Source organism: Sander lucioperca, chromosome 22 (genome assembly GCF_008315115.2).
Source record: "Sander lucioperca isolate FBNREF2018 chromosome 22, SLUC_FBN_1.2, whole genome shotgun sequence".
NCBI classification, from domain to species: Eukaryota; Metazoa; Chordata; class Actinopteri; order Perciformes; family Percidae; genus Sander; species Sander lucioperca.
This window is the reverse complement of record NC_050194.1, coordinates 23,134,811-23,151,101: the sequence shown is the minus strand read 5'-3', so window position 1 is coordinate 23,151,101 and position 16,291 is coordinate 23,134,811. Positions and strand designations below refer to the sequence as shown.

General features: G+C 40.1%; 1 protein-coding gene across 1 annotated transcript in view; it reads left to right on the top strand.

The window, feature by feature from the left end:
• myo1d (myosin 1D) overlaps positions 1–16,291 on the top strand; it is a 111,199-nt gene that overhangs the window by 81,222 nt on the left and 13,686 nt on the right. Inside the window, exon 21 of the mRNA XM_031314768.2 lies at positions 4,634–4,788. Within this exon, the coding sequence (XP_031170628.1) occupies positions 4,634–4,788 (155 nt within the window). The remainder of the gene's footprint in view (positions 1–4,633; positions 4,789–16,291) is intronic.

Below are 16,291 nucleotides of genomic sequence, written 5' to 3'. Positions count from 1 at the left end.
CTGCCTCCACCCACCCCCACCTCACCCCTCTCCCTAACTAGTACTGTCTTTCCCCTCTCTCCTCTGTCTTTTTCTCTCTCTCTCTCTCTCTCTCTCTCTCTCTCTCTCTCTCTCTCTCTCTCTGCTACTGCTGCCGCGTCTCTCTTCCCGTTGTTGTCATGCCAACTTCCCAGGAGACAGCGTTGTCATGGATACCGAGCGGCAGGGCAGATCAGCTGATGTCTGGTGTCGGTCAGGCATGTGCACAAATCGGTCTCCTGTATGTGCACTCTTTTCCTTCCCTTTTTCCCAGCGAGGCTTCTTTGTGATCCCCAAGGCTCTCGTTCTCCTCGCTCTCTTCCTTGCCTTGTGTGTTTTTGTTTTTTCACATTCACCCGTTGATCTTTTCACTTAAGTCTGTTTTTTTTCCTCCACCTACCACCACCCACAGCTGCAGTGTGACCATATAGACTTTGTTTGTAAAGAGAAATTGTACATGTGCAGCCATGTAGTGGTATTCTTAGGGCCATGTTTTTTCATGCACTGGTCAATTTTTAGATTTTGGGCTATTTTGCTTCAATAACTTCTTCATAATTCTTTAAAAACTAGTGGAATAAAAAGAAAAAAATATATACATTTAGGTCATTATTTTACTACAGTGACAGTGTCTATTTGTGTCTGTAGAATCCTCCAAAGGGTATAGTAGCTAAGGATTTGATTTGAAATAGTGTCTGTAAATAGTGGTTTCCAATAAGAATTTATGGATTTTTAAAATCCATATCTTTAAAGGTTTATTTCTCGTACTCTGAGCCAGAAATCCCCACACACAAACTTTCCAGTTTCATCTATATTCTGAAGGTTTTTACAGAGGGCTTTGTTCATATATCATTCAGAGCCTGATTTATATTACGCTAACCTTCAAAACATGGCAACATTTGATTTGAACTTTTGTTGAAAGTATTTTCTGATTTATGGATTGATAAAAAGAGTTGTCCAAAATTCTTTCCGAAAAACCTTTGACTCTAATATGTCAACAAATTAAAACAAGAATGACTTTTGAACCTGCTTTAGATTTCTGTTCTGGAAATGTATGCACATTAGCACATATTTAATAAGATAATGCATCATTTGCATATTTAGAATTTTCAGAAAACTTTATTTTCAGATTTTTTTTCTTAATGTCAGTAATCAACTGGGGAAGTTTCATGATGAAATCCATTCGTTAAATATTTGACCCTACCTATCACCTGTAGTATCTTCTCTTTACCAGCCGGTAGAAAAAAACTGTGTTGGCTGTCTGTAAGAAGCTCCCAAATTATAAAAGAAAAACACTGTTCACAAGATCAGAATGAGAAGGTGATGAAGCATAAATGTGTTAATAAATTCATACATTTCAGAGGCAATTTGAAGGGCTATTGCTATTCTTTACTGTAAACATCACTAGTTTGCTCACTGGTGCCCTCATAGCCTCACAACATGAATGGCTGCACAGCATAGCTCATTATATTCATTTAATCACAGAGCCCACACCCCCATCCGCTGCTTTTTTCCCATAAGAATACACTGGGAGAACCTGCTGTTGTCCTCATGACAACCACAGAGCAGAGTGGATCAGACCAGAGAGCACTTTACAAAAACCATTGTGGTCCAGCCTGCACATTGTCAACTACACATTGTAAATGTGTTTTCTCACAAGTGCTTTTACCAAAATACACCCACTGGTGTTCCTGTTTGGGAACATACCATTTATAAATGCAAATGAGACATTAGCAAACAATTTGGTGCAGTCCTCCTGAGTCAAACAGAAACAGTTTGTGTTTGACTGTCCTCCTTGAGCTAGTCAGTGTGATTTTTAAAAAAGACATAACAGAGCTGTGAGATGCATAATATTCCAGCATGTTTTTCAAAAATTTAGTAGTGAAAAAGAAAAAGGCTTTGAGTCAGTTTTGTCAGTATGTGAAAATCTGTGGTCGCTAATCCAAATGCTTGACCCTAGATTGAACTGCAAGTCCGTCAGTTTTAAAGCTTCAGCAACCAAATCATTCTGGCAGTGTCAGACATTTAGGACCAAATGTGATTGCTGCTTTGTACCTCATCTACAAGCCATCCAGAAAACAGTGACTGATGCAGCATTTTAAGTGCAAATTTTAAAATATTTTTTTTTTAAAAACGTGAGCCGAGCAGATGAACAACACAGGTTGATGACACATCTCTGTTAGCATTTCTTTACAATTTGCACCATAACTGGCTTCAACGAACTAACCCACTGATTATTTTAGTTAGTCGATTAATCATTTGGTCCAGAAAATGTCAGAAAATTCCCATCACAATTTTTAAGTCTAAGGTGATGTACTCAAATGCTTGTTTTGCCAAATGTATTCCGTTTACTATCACATAAGACAAATCAAAGCAGATGACTATATTGCACAATCTTAACAAATTTGATATTGTGTAGTCAGACACAGATTGGGAAAAATATTTGATTAGACCCATCTCACTCAGTGTTGCATACAATAAGCCTGCAATATCATACTATTATCTCAGTGTGTAGGAGACTAGTTCTCAACACAAATGAACACAAAAAGGTTGGACTGCAGTAGTGAAATGTATCATTATCCTCAAGTTGTCTCAGATTGGTGTGAGTCGGCCACGCCAACACTTGAACAGATGGCTGGGCAGATAAATGCCTTGAACACATTTCTTATGGTAAAACTGATTTTGTGACAAATGAAGACAAAAAAAGACAAGGAAACGAATCAGAATGTATCATTACCCAACTCATTAGAACACTGACTGTCGCGCCAATCAATTAGGCCTTTAATATAAATGTAAATGTAATCGTCTCCATGTAATTAACTGCGGGTGGATTGCTAGACTGAGAGGCATGGCTTTAGGCTTTAATTCATGGTGATTACGTGAAGTGTTTGTTTCCAAAGTCACAGGCGTCATGTTGGAGCTAAATAAGCTAGCTGGTTGTTTAGCCGCCGGAAGCAACCCGTCCTCCCTCCCCTGATGGGAAACTTGTCTCAGTGTTTCAGTCTGGTGAGTGGATATTAATGTACCTGACTGGCTGCCCTGTGGCTGTTTCCTCAACACGCACCGCCTCATTTAAGCTCAGAAAGACAAATTAAGGGAGAAATAAATGGCTTTCAACCTAAGGGAAGGAATGACAAAGGAGATGGAGAAAAGCTACATTTAAAAGAAGAGAGATAATAGTATATAAGAGAAAGAAATGGGAGTTAATGAGCTCATTTTCCTCCTGAGATTCGTTGAACATATCTGTTTCTTCCTTTTGTGTCTACTTTAAAGACCTGTAAAGCTAAACAACCCAACCGCAAAAGTGGGATTCCCCTTTTAGCCTGGCTGCTCTCCATTGGTATGTCGTTTGGGGACTCTGAGTGGAAAAATTCGATTGGACCTTTGGGATGCTGATCAATAAATCTTTATTGCAAGTGCTGATTTAAACCTTGAGTGGGAGAAACCCCATACACCACCATACACCAGATACTGAGAACACCACAACGGTGTTACGTGTTTGCTTTGGTTCCGTTTTTACAAGAATTTCAGTGTGAAAAGCTCTCAACACAAAGTGGTTTACTGAAACTTAAAGCAGCATGCCAAAAAAGGTACATCTTAAAGTAGGTAATCCACGAGGCGTCAAGTTATTCACAACATTGTACATGTTTATCATTTTAATGTGGGGTTTCATGTGTTGATAAGGCTATTATACTTATATTATACTACCAGTTTGGCTTTTGACAATTTCAATAAAGTTTATTTAAACAAGACGACAACAACGTTGTCAAAAGAGAAGCATTACTTTGTGCAGTTCTACTATAAACAGAATATGGCAACAAAAAAAAAAGAAGCCAGAAATTCATCCGATTGTCCGAAAACCAGATTGTTGATCCTTCAGACAATTAATCAAGCATCATGACTCACCTCAGACTGCACGTCAAACGGAGAAATACAGCCCAATTCTAAAAATAGTCAGGGGCAACTAGCATGCACAATACCAGGACCTTTAAACTAAAGCTGCTATAGTAAATGGAATTCAACTTTATTATTTTCACGTGTGCTTTTCCTCCTGTAACATGTCAAAATGTCTTCTGTGAAAAAGGCCTCTTAGTAAATTTGAGATTTTCTAAATTCTTACTGACGAAACCTTCTAATCGCACCGAAAGGAAGACATGAGCACCAACACTTTATCCATCAAGCTGCACACAACCATAGTAGAGTTAGATGTCATACGTTGTGGAGATAAAAAATAACATAAGCAGTACCTTTTTATTACTGTATCAAGGTGTTTCTTCTCCCACTAAAGGAAGAGATCTGCTGAATACTCCAAATTCCTCAGGTCCTCCGTTCACTTCCAGTGGAAGTTGAACATGATGAGTTGTAGCCTGGTGCAGCAGCCCCAGTGAATTCATGTCCTCTGGGGTGGGCCAACTCAAATTCCCTTATATGCGTCTGTGTCTGTATATGTGCTGTATTTGTGTTTAGCTACAGTACAGATGGGTATGTGATGTTTCTCAACACTCATTTCTGCCTTTTCACATGTTTGCGTTTCTCTGCAGACTCTATGTACATGTTTATTTGCATTTAATTGTGTACCCTCTCACTCTCTCTCTCTCTCTCTCTCCCACTGTCCCAGGTGACGGGAGTGAGCGTGTCCCCTGGGAAGGACCAGCTGGTTGTGTTTCACACCAAGGACAGCAGGGATCTCGTGGTGTGCCTGCAGGGCATGGTGCCGGCCAATGAGAGCCGCATCGGGGAGCTGGTTGGCACCCTACTTAGCCACTTCAAGAGGTAAGCGGTGTGGGAAACAGTGGGCAACAAGCGGTCACTCAATTATCTACAACTTGACATTTTCAACTGTTGGAATGATGTTCATTGTCCTGAAATGCTTTAAAAACATGGACTGCTGATTTAAATGACCTGTGTTTGACACCAAGGGGAAGGTTGAGACCCCCTAATGTTTTATTAACTGCGCAGAGAAAATCGCTTTAATTATCAGCATATTGTTCCCACTTAAACTTCCAGCAGTATTACAGAACAATATGTCGTTTAAAATAATTATACCATTTTTTTAATGGTGAAATAAACTTCTCAATTGAAAAAAATAAACAAGCACTGCGTCACATCCAATAGTACTGGCTGATGTGACCTCTTGCAGGAGGATTATAGGGCAGATAGAGTGCACGGTCACAGCTGTCCTCACTTGAACCCTAATGTTCATTTTAATCTGAGCTCAGAGATCTCTCCAGGACAGGATACTGTGAAGGCTAGCATTCATGTTGTTTCCAACCTCCTAAGAATAGAAAAAATATAGAGAGATAAAGTCCCTGAATCCTGTAGTCGCTTTCTCTTCCCTTCAGATTCACTGAGGTTCACTTCAGGACTGTGCCTTTTCATATTGCTCTCCAAATCTGCAATACATGATCAGCATCTAAAACCCACTCTTTATACTTTATCATAAAGACATTGAAGAACGGGCACAGATAACAACCTATTGAATTCATTTACATGCACATTTCAAATACAGATACATCTTGTTAACAATATTGCATGTTTTTTGCGGTTTTATTCTGTTGAAAGTAAAACTAGTGGATATATTGAGATGTGGATATGAGGAGGTATCTCAGTATCTCTTACTTAAGCTCAATTTATTTCATTTTAGCTCAGTTCACATGAGGTTCTTCTTACTGCAGTAAATCGGCTTGTCTTCTCCACTTACCATCAGGAAATCCAAGCACCCACCCACTTGCTTTAACGCCAGGCTTGGTGTCCTCACTTCACTCCTTTTTTTTTTTTTTTTTACATTTTAATAAGCAGCTTACACATGGTTTAGCTACACATCAGCGGGAAACTCTTGGGTGGGGGGGTCACGGAAGGCTTGTATCATGTGGACGCGCCGACAGTTTTGTTGTCATTACTTAGAATTCGTCATGGGGGTGGCAGAAACTACGCACTATAGCTTTAAAAGAAAAAAACTAAAGTAGCGCCAGCTAAACATGTATGATTTCATTCATTCCACTTTCATCCTGTGTTTTATTCCCAGAAGGGGAGGTCTCTGTCAACTGAGCTAACATTGACCTATATACATATACATAAATGGGGAAAAAGGAAGAAAAGAAAAATGCTATTGAAATGTTCCTCACAATATTAAACATCAGTAGACACATAGTCTGGCTCAACGGATGTACATTGCTGGGATAAAGCCTGACATCCGGCGCATCTCCCATACGCTGAATGTTCCTCCCCTCTCGCTGTCTCTGCTATCCATGCTAAGCGCCGCCCAGGACGGTTCTGATTGGTTTAAAGAAATATAAATACTGCATAGAGAAAATGCTCTAGTCGAACCTTTTGTCCCATTGCACTTTATTTGACTGATTGGAATCGATTGGTTGTTAAATCCAGCTGTTGATGCTCAAAATAATTAGAACCAGATCAAGGAGTAAAAAAACAAGACGTCATTTGTTTGCAGATATTTTGATCATCTATACTATACTGTGATTGCGGTTTTGATGAAGCATGTTTTTAGATCACTAACTTTGCTCATTTCACTGATTATTGAATTGACTCCCCCACAACAGTCTGGCACGTTGGTATTGATTTGTGTGTTCATGTTTGTCTCTCTTTGTGTATGTGATTGTGTGGGAGAGAGGCAGAGACACAGACAGGCTTTGTGCATGCAGACAGATGTGTCGGAATCTGCTTATCTTGGTGTGTATGTGTGTGCAGCTTTGCCTGTGTGTGTGCGTTTGCTCCATCCTTGCCATTCTGTGATGGTATCTTGTTTCATTGTGGAGCCCATTTTCTCCGGAGGTGTCGGGCTGAGAAAGGCCTCCACTGGGCCTCCTGTAATGACCCTTCATGCGCTTCGCATACCAGCTCATCCATCACTGTACAACATTGGCAGAACAAAGGGTGCACCAGCATGTGCAAAAATGTCTGTGGGTTGTTGTGACTGCATTAACGTGCATATCTGCATGGGGAAAGATTCTTGAGAGGCAGTCTGCATGCGACTGTGTTTGTGTTTGTGCATCCGCACAGTATGATTTTTTTGCATGCAGTGTTCCCACTGCTGCAGCTCCCTGTAGATATGGCTTTAACCTTTATCTCTCCTTCAACATGCTGCACAGTGCACAATATGCACAATAGCGAGCAGGGAGAGGGGCAGCTTACAGCAGCAACAAAGCAACACTTTATCCTCCTCAAAGTGACAGTGAGGCCAAAGCAGAATGACACTGCCGCTGGGAATAAACCCTCTTCTGTTCATAGCTGTGTCTGGATACTTGAGTTTCTTTGGGGCGTGATTTGTTTTTGACAGTTTCCACATGTGTTTGGTGTTAATCTGTTTTATCATGTTATTATCAATTTAGATCTTGCTGAGAACTTATCAATACCCCACCAAGTCACCAAGTTGCCTCGAACTGAAGTAATTCAGAGATTTCAGCAGCGCATAACGATAGATAACCCTCTTATCGGCCATGACGCACCAGTCTAGATTCAGAAATACTTAATTCTTATTTTGCATAAAAGGGGGGGGGGATTAGATTCCCAGCCTCCCTCCTCCCTTTCTCCCTCTATCCTTTTTTTTTTTTCCCTCTCCCTGTTTCATGCCTTTTTTCAGCTTCCTATTTTTGACTATATCCCCTTTGTACTAATTTCAGTCTCATGAAACCCCTGTGGTCCCCCCTCCCCCTCCATTTCCTCATCTCTCTCTGCCTCTGTCTCAGTCTTTCCCTCTACCTCCCCTGGCTCCCCCTACTTAATTTTTGGAGAGGAGGCACTCAAATATTTATGGCTGTGCTGCTGTTGAGGCCTATATTTAGATGAGACAGAGCCGTGTGTGTGTGTGTTGACATGCGCCCCACACTGCAGCACTCCCACCGTCTGCAGTCCACCCTCTACTAGTGCGAAACTTTTAGTCTGTATGAAATAGTTTTTATTAGGGGCAAGCCTTTATTCCTAATGTTCCCAGATGTTAGACGTAGATTTATCATGTTCTATTAAGATATCTCCCTGGCTTGATCTGTTGCCTGATGCCTGGCAGCTTCACATAGTATAGTATGTCATACCTGCAAACTAGTCGCTTTTAGGCGAAAATCGCCGTTTTGAATGGGAAAATGTCATCCACGTGAATCGTGTAGATCCGAAGAGTTTTTATTTGAGGGGTGGGGGTCCAAGACCCTGTGCTAATACGGTTATCTACCGGACCGAATTGCAGCGCGGATTAAGTTAACCCTACACTTGGCAGCAGGTAACGTTAGCCTACAGTTAGCTAGCAGCTGGAGTAAACACGGTTAAGATGCTGACAGCTGTGTAAAAGTTTGTCTGTATTTCACTGTAGAGGAACGTATGACAGCGTGCAGCTGCTGTTGTCGGAAAAACAACACAGATGTTGCGTTCACCTCAAACTCGCCTCGCCAGCCTAGTGGTGCATTCAAAGTTATTGTAAAATACCCTTTTCCCATCCAGTGGTTGTTTTTGTCATTTAACAGGAATTTACTGGTGAAGTTATTGTTATTACATTTTTAATACATCATTTAATTTTGACCCTGTGGCCATAGCAATAAACAAGCCGTGTTTTGTTGTTGTCACCTTTTTCAGCCCTTCTGAGTTTGCAGGTATGGTATTTGTTAAATGATGAAACACTGTGAGAAAAGACAGGGAGACCTAGGGTCAACCCCTCAGACAATTTAGTCCAAGTCGGGGAACGACCTTTATTTACTACGTTTACATGCACATAACATTCTGGTTTTAGTAGACTGTTTTAGTGACTCTCAGAGACAACCAAAGTTGAAAAGTTATGCTCATGTGTAATACACAATATTTTCAAATGTCTTGTGACTTTATGTTAAATCAGTGAAAGCTTTATTTGTCATTTTGATTTCTTCTTATTCAAATTTGCCAACATTTCTAGCGGGTTATTTCTCTATCAAACACTTGCTTCACACTTTTCCCACTGAGATCTGAATGTAAAAATAGCTCAGTGTTGAATTATTCATCCACATCCTCAATTCTCACAGGTGGTTCGCTGCAGTTTAAAGATTTTGCTTCATCAAATGCAACAAGACCTGATACACTTACACGCAGAAATTGTCTTGTAACTGAAGACAAATGTGACGTTAGATATGTTTAGATCATGTTAACGTTTTGCAAAATGTGTTTAGAGCACGCTTTCTCTCTCTACTCCTCTCTCTGTGTGTCAGTCACGACCTCATGACAAAGTTGCCCCATGACCGACACTTGTAAATCCCAGGTTCACATAATCTCCTCTGTCTTCCCGTCATTGTAGTTTCTGTGTTGTGTAAGCTTAGCAGCTGGAGTTGGTTTCTTAGAAAAGCAGTGTGGATTGTTTCTGTAGCAACAGCTTGGTTTAGGCTCCACCGCTGCTGTCAATGTCCACAGTGACTAATGAAAAACCCTGTGCAGTAGATTGATTGTGTGTGTGTGTGTGTGTGTGTGTGTGTGTGTGTGTGTGTGTGACAGGATTTTATTAACCCGAGTGTCCTCTGTGTGTTTTGGTGCATCGAGTAAATTGATAGTTTAAGTGCTGAAATGGTTAATTGATTAATCAATGGAAAGAAAATGTATCGATAGCGATTTTGAAAAAACAATTATTATTAGTGACAATACAATGCCTGACTTCAGTGCAGATACTAAAACTATACATTACCTTACATTGTGAAATATAAACATGATTTACTTTTAAAAAAAAAAAATCTTAAATGTTACATTTTGTTCGATCACAAGCAGCTGTACTAAACTTTGCCTCAATGATAATAATTCTCAGAGGGTAACATGAAAGGGTGAAACACTTAAATCAGGAAATCTTATCAAAGAATAAGTAAACAACATGAAAAATCTGAGCCGAGCCAACATGAGAGCTTTTAGTACTTGACTAGTCTATATCCTCAATCTTCCACTTCCGGGATTGCCCCGTTGCCGCCAGAAATTCCGCTGTATGTCTTTATTTTCAGCCAGATTTCCATTACCTAACACTTCCTTTGTGTTGGAATTTTAAACTCCGGTGGATTTCTGAGGACTATGGTTAACTGCTCCTCAGATCTCTGCAGGGTAAATCCAGACAGCTAGCTAGACTATCTGTCCAATCTGAGTTTTCTGTTGCACAACTTAAACAACTTTTGAACGTACACGTTCCACCAAAACAAGTTTCTTCCCGAGGTTATTTTGCAGCCGCACCGGGGCTCCGTGCAGGGCTTAGCGCCACCCATGACGATTGTGATTGGTTTACAGAAATGCCAATAAACCAGAGCACATTTTTCTCCCATCCCGGAATGCTGTGTGGACTAGCCAGACCCTCCTCCGCAGGGCTGTTGAGGAAGGTCTGGCAAAGCGAGACGAGTACTTGACAGATAACGGACACATGTTGAGGTTCAATACCCAGCTGTGATTTTAATAAATTATTAATCATTCAAGCCCTTTACTCAGCAAAAATGCCAAACATTTACTCAGCTTTTCAAAGGGGTGCTTTGAGCTAAATGTTAATGTCAGTATGCTAACATACTGATATTTAGCAGATATAATATTTACCATGTTCATTAAGTGGCATTAGACACAAAGTACATCTGAGGCTGATGGGAATGTCATTAATTTTGCAGGTATTTGGTCACAAACCAAAGTATTGGACAAATTGATATTTTGTCCTTAAATTGGCCATGGATAAAAATTCATGGGATCACAGATGGTATTAAATTCATCCTAAAGGGATGACATGAATGTCTGTACAAAATGTAATGGAAATTCATCTAATAGTTGTTGAGATATTTCAGTTTGGAACAAAATGGTTGTCCGACCGACTGACAAATGACAAATATTGCCATCTCTAAACGAAAAAGTCTGAAAATAAACAAAATCATTTCGTGCAGCATTTATTTTTTTGCATTGCTTGTGTTTCTTATACCAGGAATCATTTTGCGAGCCCTTACATTCATCTCTTGGGCCTGTGGAGAGTTCCCAGGTGGGGAACCACTGAATTAAGAGATAATTAAATGAATCAAAGTTTGTTGCAGCCCTTGAGGAGTTATTATTAAGGACTATAGTGAGCATGAGGACATCCTCCCCAGTCTTCCTCCCCCACTGTAAACTGTCCAAATCTGTCTCTGTGACAGATGTTTATAGATTTAAATTTCTCATATCTGTCTTCAAGCATGGCTACAACCATTCATATATTTTCTCTGTCTTACTCTCCTCTAACCTCCACCACCGCCCTTTGTCCTTCTCTACCTCCCTCCCACTCGCTCTCATTCTTCCTCTCCTTCGCCCTCACCTCCTCACCCACCCTACAGTATGAGTCAGCAGTAGTGTGCTGCACATGAAGCACAGCCCTTCATTGATCTGAGATGCGGTCATATTTTTTTTCTGCCATTGCCTCCTGTCCCTCTTTCCCCTAAGACCTGTATGTTTAGCCTCCCCCCTGTCTGCTCCTGACACTGCAGAAAGGTTTTGGGGAAGTGCTAAGCCGGACTCCTTCGGGGGAAGAAAAAAGTGGATTGAGAACAGAGGAAACACAGAAAGTGTTAGTGAGTGTGTCAGGAACAGTGAGCTAAGAGGGAGGGAGGTGAGATCATGCAAGAGATTGCAAACAATGCAGAAATGAATTCTAGAAGGAGAAAGAGATATAGAAGATGTTGAGGATTAAAAAGATGTACACTTGTATTGAACAGCCAAAAAACTAATCGGATTTCCTTGTGGATCAGGTAACCCATCAGGAGTCAGATGAGTCTGCAGTAGTAAGAGTGACTGCAGACATGTTGGCGTCATACTAGTGTATCAGATTGGCACACGCCTACCTACCTCTATAACAACACAAATTTCAACACAGTGGCAAATGGTTAGCTGTGATGTGAAGTACATGGGATAAAGAAAATCACTGGTATGGCCCTTTAGTTAAAAGAAGGCCATCTATTCTTCTTTTTTTAGAAGAATTATATCTGTAGCTCAGTGTTTTAGCTTCAGAGAGAGTAATAATTATTTAAAAACAAAAAACTGTTGTTAAATTAATGTTTCAAAGTTTATTTTCTATTATAGCTGGATATGGCACTAACATTATAACAGTAAGATAAAAGGGAGAGAGAGAGAGAGAGAGAGAGAGAGAGGATAAAAAAAACAAAGAGAGAAAGCCATGCTGCCTTTGTCTTCCTCACCAAGGTCACCTTTTCTGCTGAATCAAATATTTCCGACTGATAGAAGTGGGCTTCTCCTCTCTCGCTCCATCCCTCCTTCTCTATTTCCTCTTTCTCCATTTATCACCCTCCCCACTGCTGCTCCCTCCCCCTCTTGTTTTTCACTTCACATTCCACTTCTCCTCCTGTCTCTCTCTCTCTCTTCCTCCCTCCTTTCTGGGGCGCTGCGGATGCAGTTCCCATGGCAACCATTGGATCCATGTTTGTCTGATACGTATGCGATCCATTAATAACCCTGCTGGCCTGGAGATAATAACAGCAACATCTTGTCCCTGACCACAGACAGAGGAGCAGAGACACATGCTAACAAAACAAACAAACATATTGTAGAACAGGGAAAATGTGAGAGGAATATTAAGATTAGAGAGAAAGAGAGATGGATGGAGGGATGAAATGTGTGTCAGAGAAGATCAGCACAAGCTTGTGTTTTAGCTTTACTCTACAGACAATTAGAGCAGGATATCAGTCCTCTATTCATTTTTGTTTTGTGTCCGTAGCATCGAATATCGAGTTAGAACCAAAATATCTGTAATCTTCTTTACAGCTGCTGTTTTTAGACAGGATTTTACATTTAGGTACTTTGGCTTCTTCTGTTAATATAAAAAAAGGGTTTTGCTGAACATTTCTCAAAGTAAGGTTTAAAAAAAAAAAAAAAAAAGTATTGTTTGGTATCAAAAACTAGGTATTTTATTGGCACTAGTACAGACAAAATACATTTTCTTTGTGCAAAACATGAGCAGCCTTCTGTTTCAGCCACCGTAGGGTCTTAATCTATCTGCATAGTCGTTATATAACTCCCAATTTGCAAAGTCAAATTGCAATGCGAGTTCACAAATTCTCCCAAACACATGAAAGACACTCGTACGCACACTCAGTGTCATTGTTATGTGGGCCACCGGGGAGTCCTGCTCGTCTCATTGGCACTGAGCTGCAGCCTGGGGGAGGACACTGGCTGGCTGGAGTGATGGATGGCGAGTGGCCAGGCCAGCACGCGTTTGTGTGTGGACTGCAATGATGTGTTTGTGTGCTGACTGTGTAAGTACACATTAGAGATAATATCTAAAGGTGTGGAAAAGTGTCAGAGGTTGCTTATGAATGAAAGAGCGTGAAGGTGCAGCTCGATCTGACCTACATTTCCACTTCAGCCAGCCCCAAATCCCTGCCAAACAACCTTTCTCTCACACACAATGGCAAACACACTCAGCAGAGTGTGTCCACCTTGCTAATAGCACCATGTGTTTTTTTATCATGCATATGTAAGCACAGACACTGGCACGAGCTTAAGTTAAGATCAGTGTTTGCCCTAGGTTTGTGGAAGACTTGGGTGCACATGTTGGCGGGGGTTTCGGGGTCCTCCCTCAAGAAAATTGCTGCTTGGGTGCTGCACGAAAAACCTGTCAGATGACTTGGTGGAATATAAAGCTTCATAGTGAACTTGTGCTGAAACAATTACTTTATGACACAACTGTTAATATTATTGATTCATCTTTGCAGTCATTTATCAAGCAAACGTTTGCCTCTCAGATGGATAAATCATTGCAAATTGAACATATATATTTGGATTTGGCAACTTCCAGACTGAGAATGAGCATTTGTCAGTATTTTCTAACGTTTTATAGACCAAACGATCAGAAAACTGCTGATAGTTCTGCTGTATCATCTTCCACGGCAGTCATCTATGCCACTGACTGTTGGTCACATCTTCCAACACTGCAATAATGCATGAAATCTCATCATACATGTGAACAAAATTTTACTCTTGTAATTAGCTCTGGCCATTTGATAGATTTTGCACTCTGGGAGAGAATTATTAAGCCTCATTTCAAATGCATTCTAATGGGAAGAGATAAAAGTGTTGCACTCTTTCCGAGGATCAGTTTTGCATGGAAAATTCTCCGCTTCTGAAGTTTAATTGCAGCCTCAGTTATTATTGTCAACATTTGGATTGCTGTTACTTCATTAATGAGCATTTCTATTTCAGGATCATTATGATTTTATTTTCTGAGCTTGTTGATCTCAGACAAATCCCATCTGTGAACTTTGCCTTTTAGCTTCCCCCTGTAACACAGTCCCAGCCGTTGATCGTCATAATTAGTTTCCGTCTTAGTAAATCAGACACTAATTACAAACAGATTGCGAGTGCAAATTGAATGAAAGGCTTAGCGCAAATTTGCCTCATGCTTTCATGTCATAGATTAGGCCCTCATCGTTTTTGTAACAATTAGTGTTATTGTTTTATTTATTTGAACTTTATTTTGCGTGAATAGATTAAAAAAAATGTAGGTTGTTATTTAGTCTCTTTAGTTTGTCAAAATATTCACAGACTAAAAAATAGTGTCTGTGCAGTCAGTACTCACCAGTAGGCTACTAAATACTGGAATTACAACTAAAACTCAATCAGTCAATTAATCATTTAGTTGAATCAACAGAAAATTTATCGGCAAAACGTGTCATGACCAAGTACCCAAATTCTCTGATTCAAGCTTCTCAAATGTGAGGATTGCGTGGTTTTCTTTGTCACACTAAACTGATTATCTTCAGGTTTGAGACTGTTAGGAATCAGTTTGGGCCATTTTTCACTTTAGTATAACTCCATTTTTAATGAAATGTAGGTACTGTTGTGGTTATTATAAATGTTGACGGTGTCCAACTTAAACAAGCTGCGAAGAAAGTTAAAGATGTTAAAGAAAGTTAAAGGTGTGCAGCTGCTGTGTGAAGAACAATATGTGTTCTAATTTGGTAGGAACGCATGTGTCCATAAACAATCTGTGCAGATCCAAGCAGGGATCAGGGGGTTACATTGTTTGATCATTTTTTAACACAAATTACTTTTATCCTATTACAAATGACTCCTTTGTATCCTTAGATTAGTAATTCTCAGGATGAACACCCTAAATGCTGCATGTGCAAGTAAGCTGCCAGTTTAGGCTACTGGCACCTTTTTAGTCCAATTTAACATCTGCATAGATTATCCCCTGTCTATACGTATGTACATATATAAATTATTATATGATAGTCAAAAAGCAAAGGGATATATATATATATATATATATATATATATATATATATATATATATATATATATATATAACCTCTTTTCATCATGCTTCTTTATTCTGCTTCCCACCCTCCCCATCCCTTCACCTCGTCCTCCCATACTTTAATCTCCTTCACATCACTCATTCATTACACCTCCATCCCTCCCTCTTTCCACCTCACCTTGCTTTCTCCCCCTCTCTTTCCATTTCATCTATTCATTTTTGCTTTTTATCCCACCGTCCAGCCCTAAGGAAAGTCAACTCTACTGACCTGGTGCTGCTCGCACAAAGAGATTCTTTGACTGTGACTATAATCAAGCAAATAGTAAAACATCTATGTCAGATAAAGCACAAAGGAGTTCAGAAGCCATTACAGATTGACTTCAAAGGGACAGTTTAGGGTTTTTTTAAAGCCTAAAGGACTTTAAATTCATTTAGCCATTTTCAGAAGTCTCTAAATTATATATTTCTGTCTGATACAGAAAATATATAAATGTCTATGTTTAATTGTTGCACAAAGCTGTCTAATTCTAGTCTGGCTATCACCAGACCAAGCTCAATCTTTTAAGATTGAACATTAGGCTGGGGAGTCTGCTCTGTATTTTCTACTGCACAAGAGGCGTGATCAACGGGCATAGTTCAAATGACTCTGTACGCAATCGGATAGTCCTTCAACCAATCAGACCAACGATCCAGGTGACGTAGCAGCGACAGCGGCATCAACGGGTTGCTGTGCTTCGGTGGCAGCCACATTGAATGTAAACAAGAAGCAGCTTGGTCACTTCTCTATCGTCATATATCGCCAATAGGGTGCCAAGTGGATAAGCCAGTTTATGATTGGTCCCCGCAAATTTGTGGTTTCGTGTTGCATGGTCAAAAGAGCATCTAGCTCAAGGGACAAAACTCACACTTGAACACTCTGGAAGAAAAAAAACAAAAGGACATTTTGCTAGGCAAATTTAGCCATGACTTTATAAATAATAGAAACTGAAAAATATATTTACAAGATGTTACATTGGAATCTAAAACCTCTTGGCAAACATTGCGATGCATTGCATT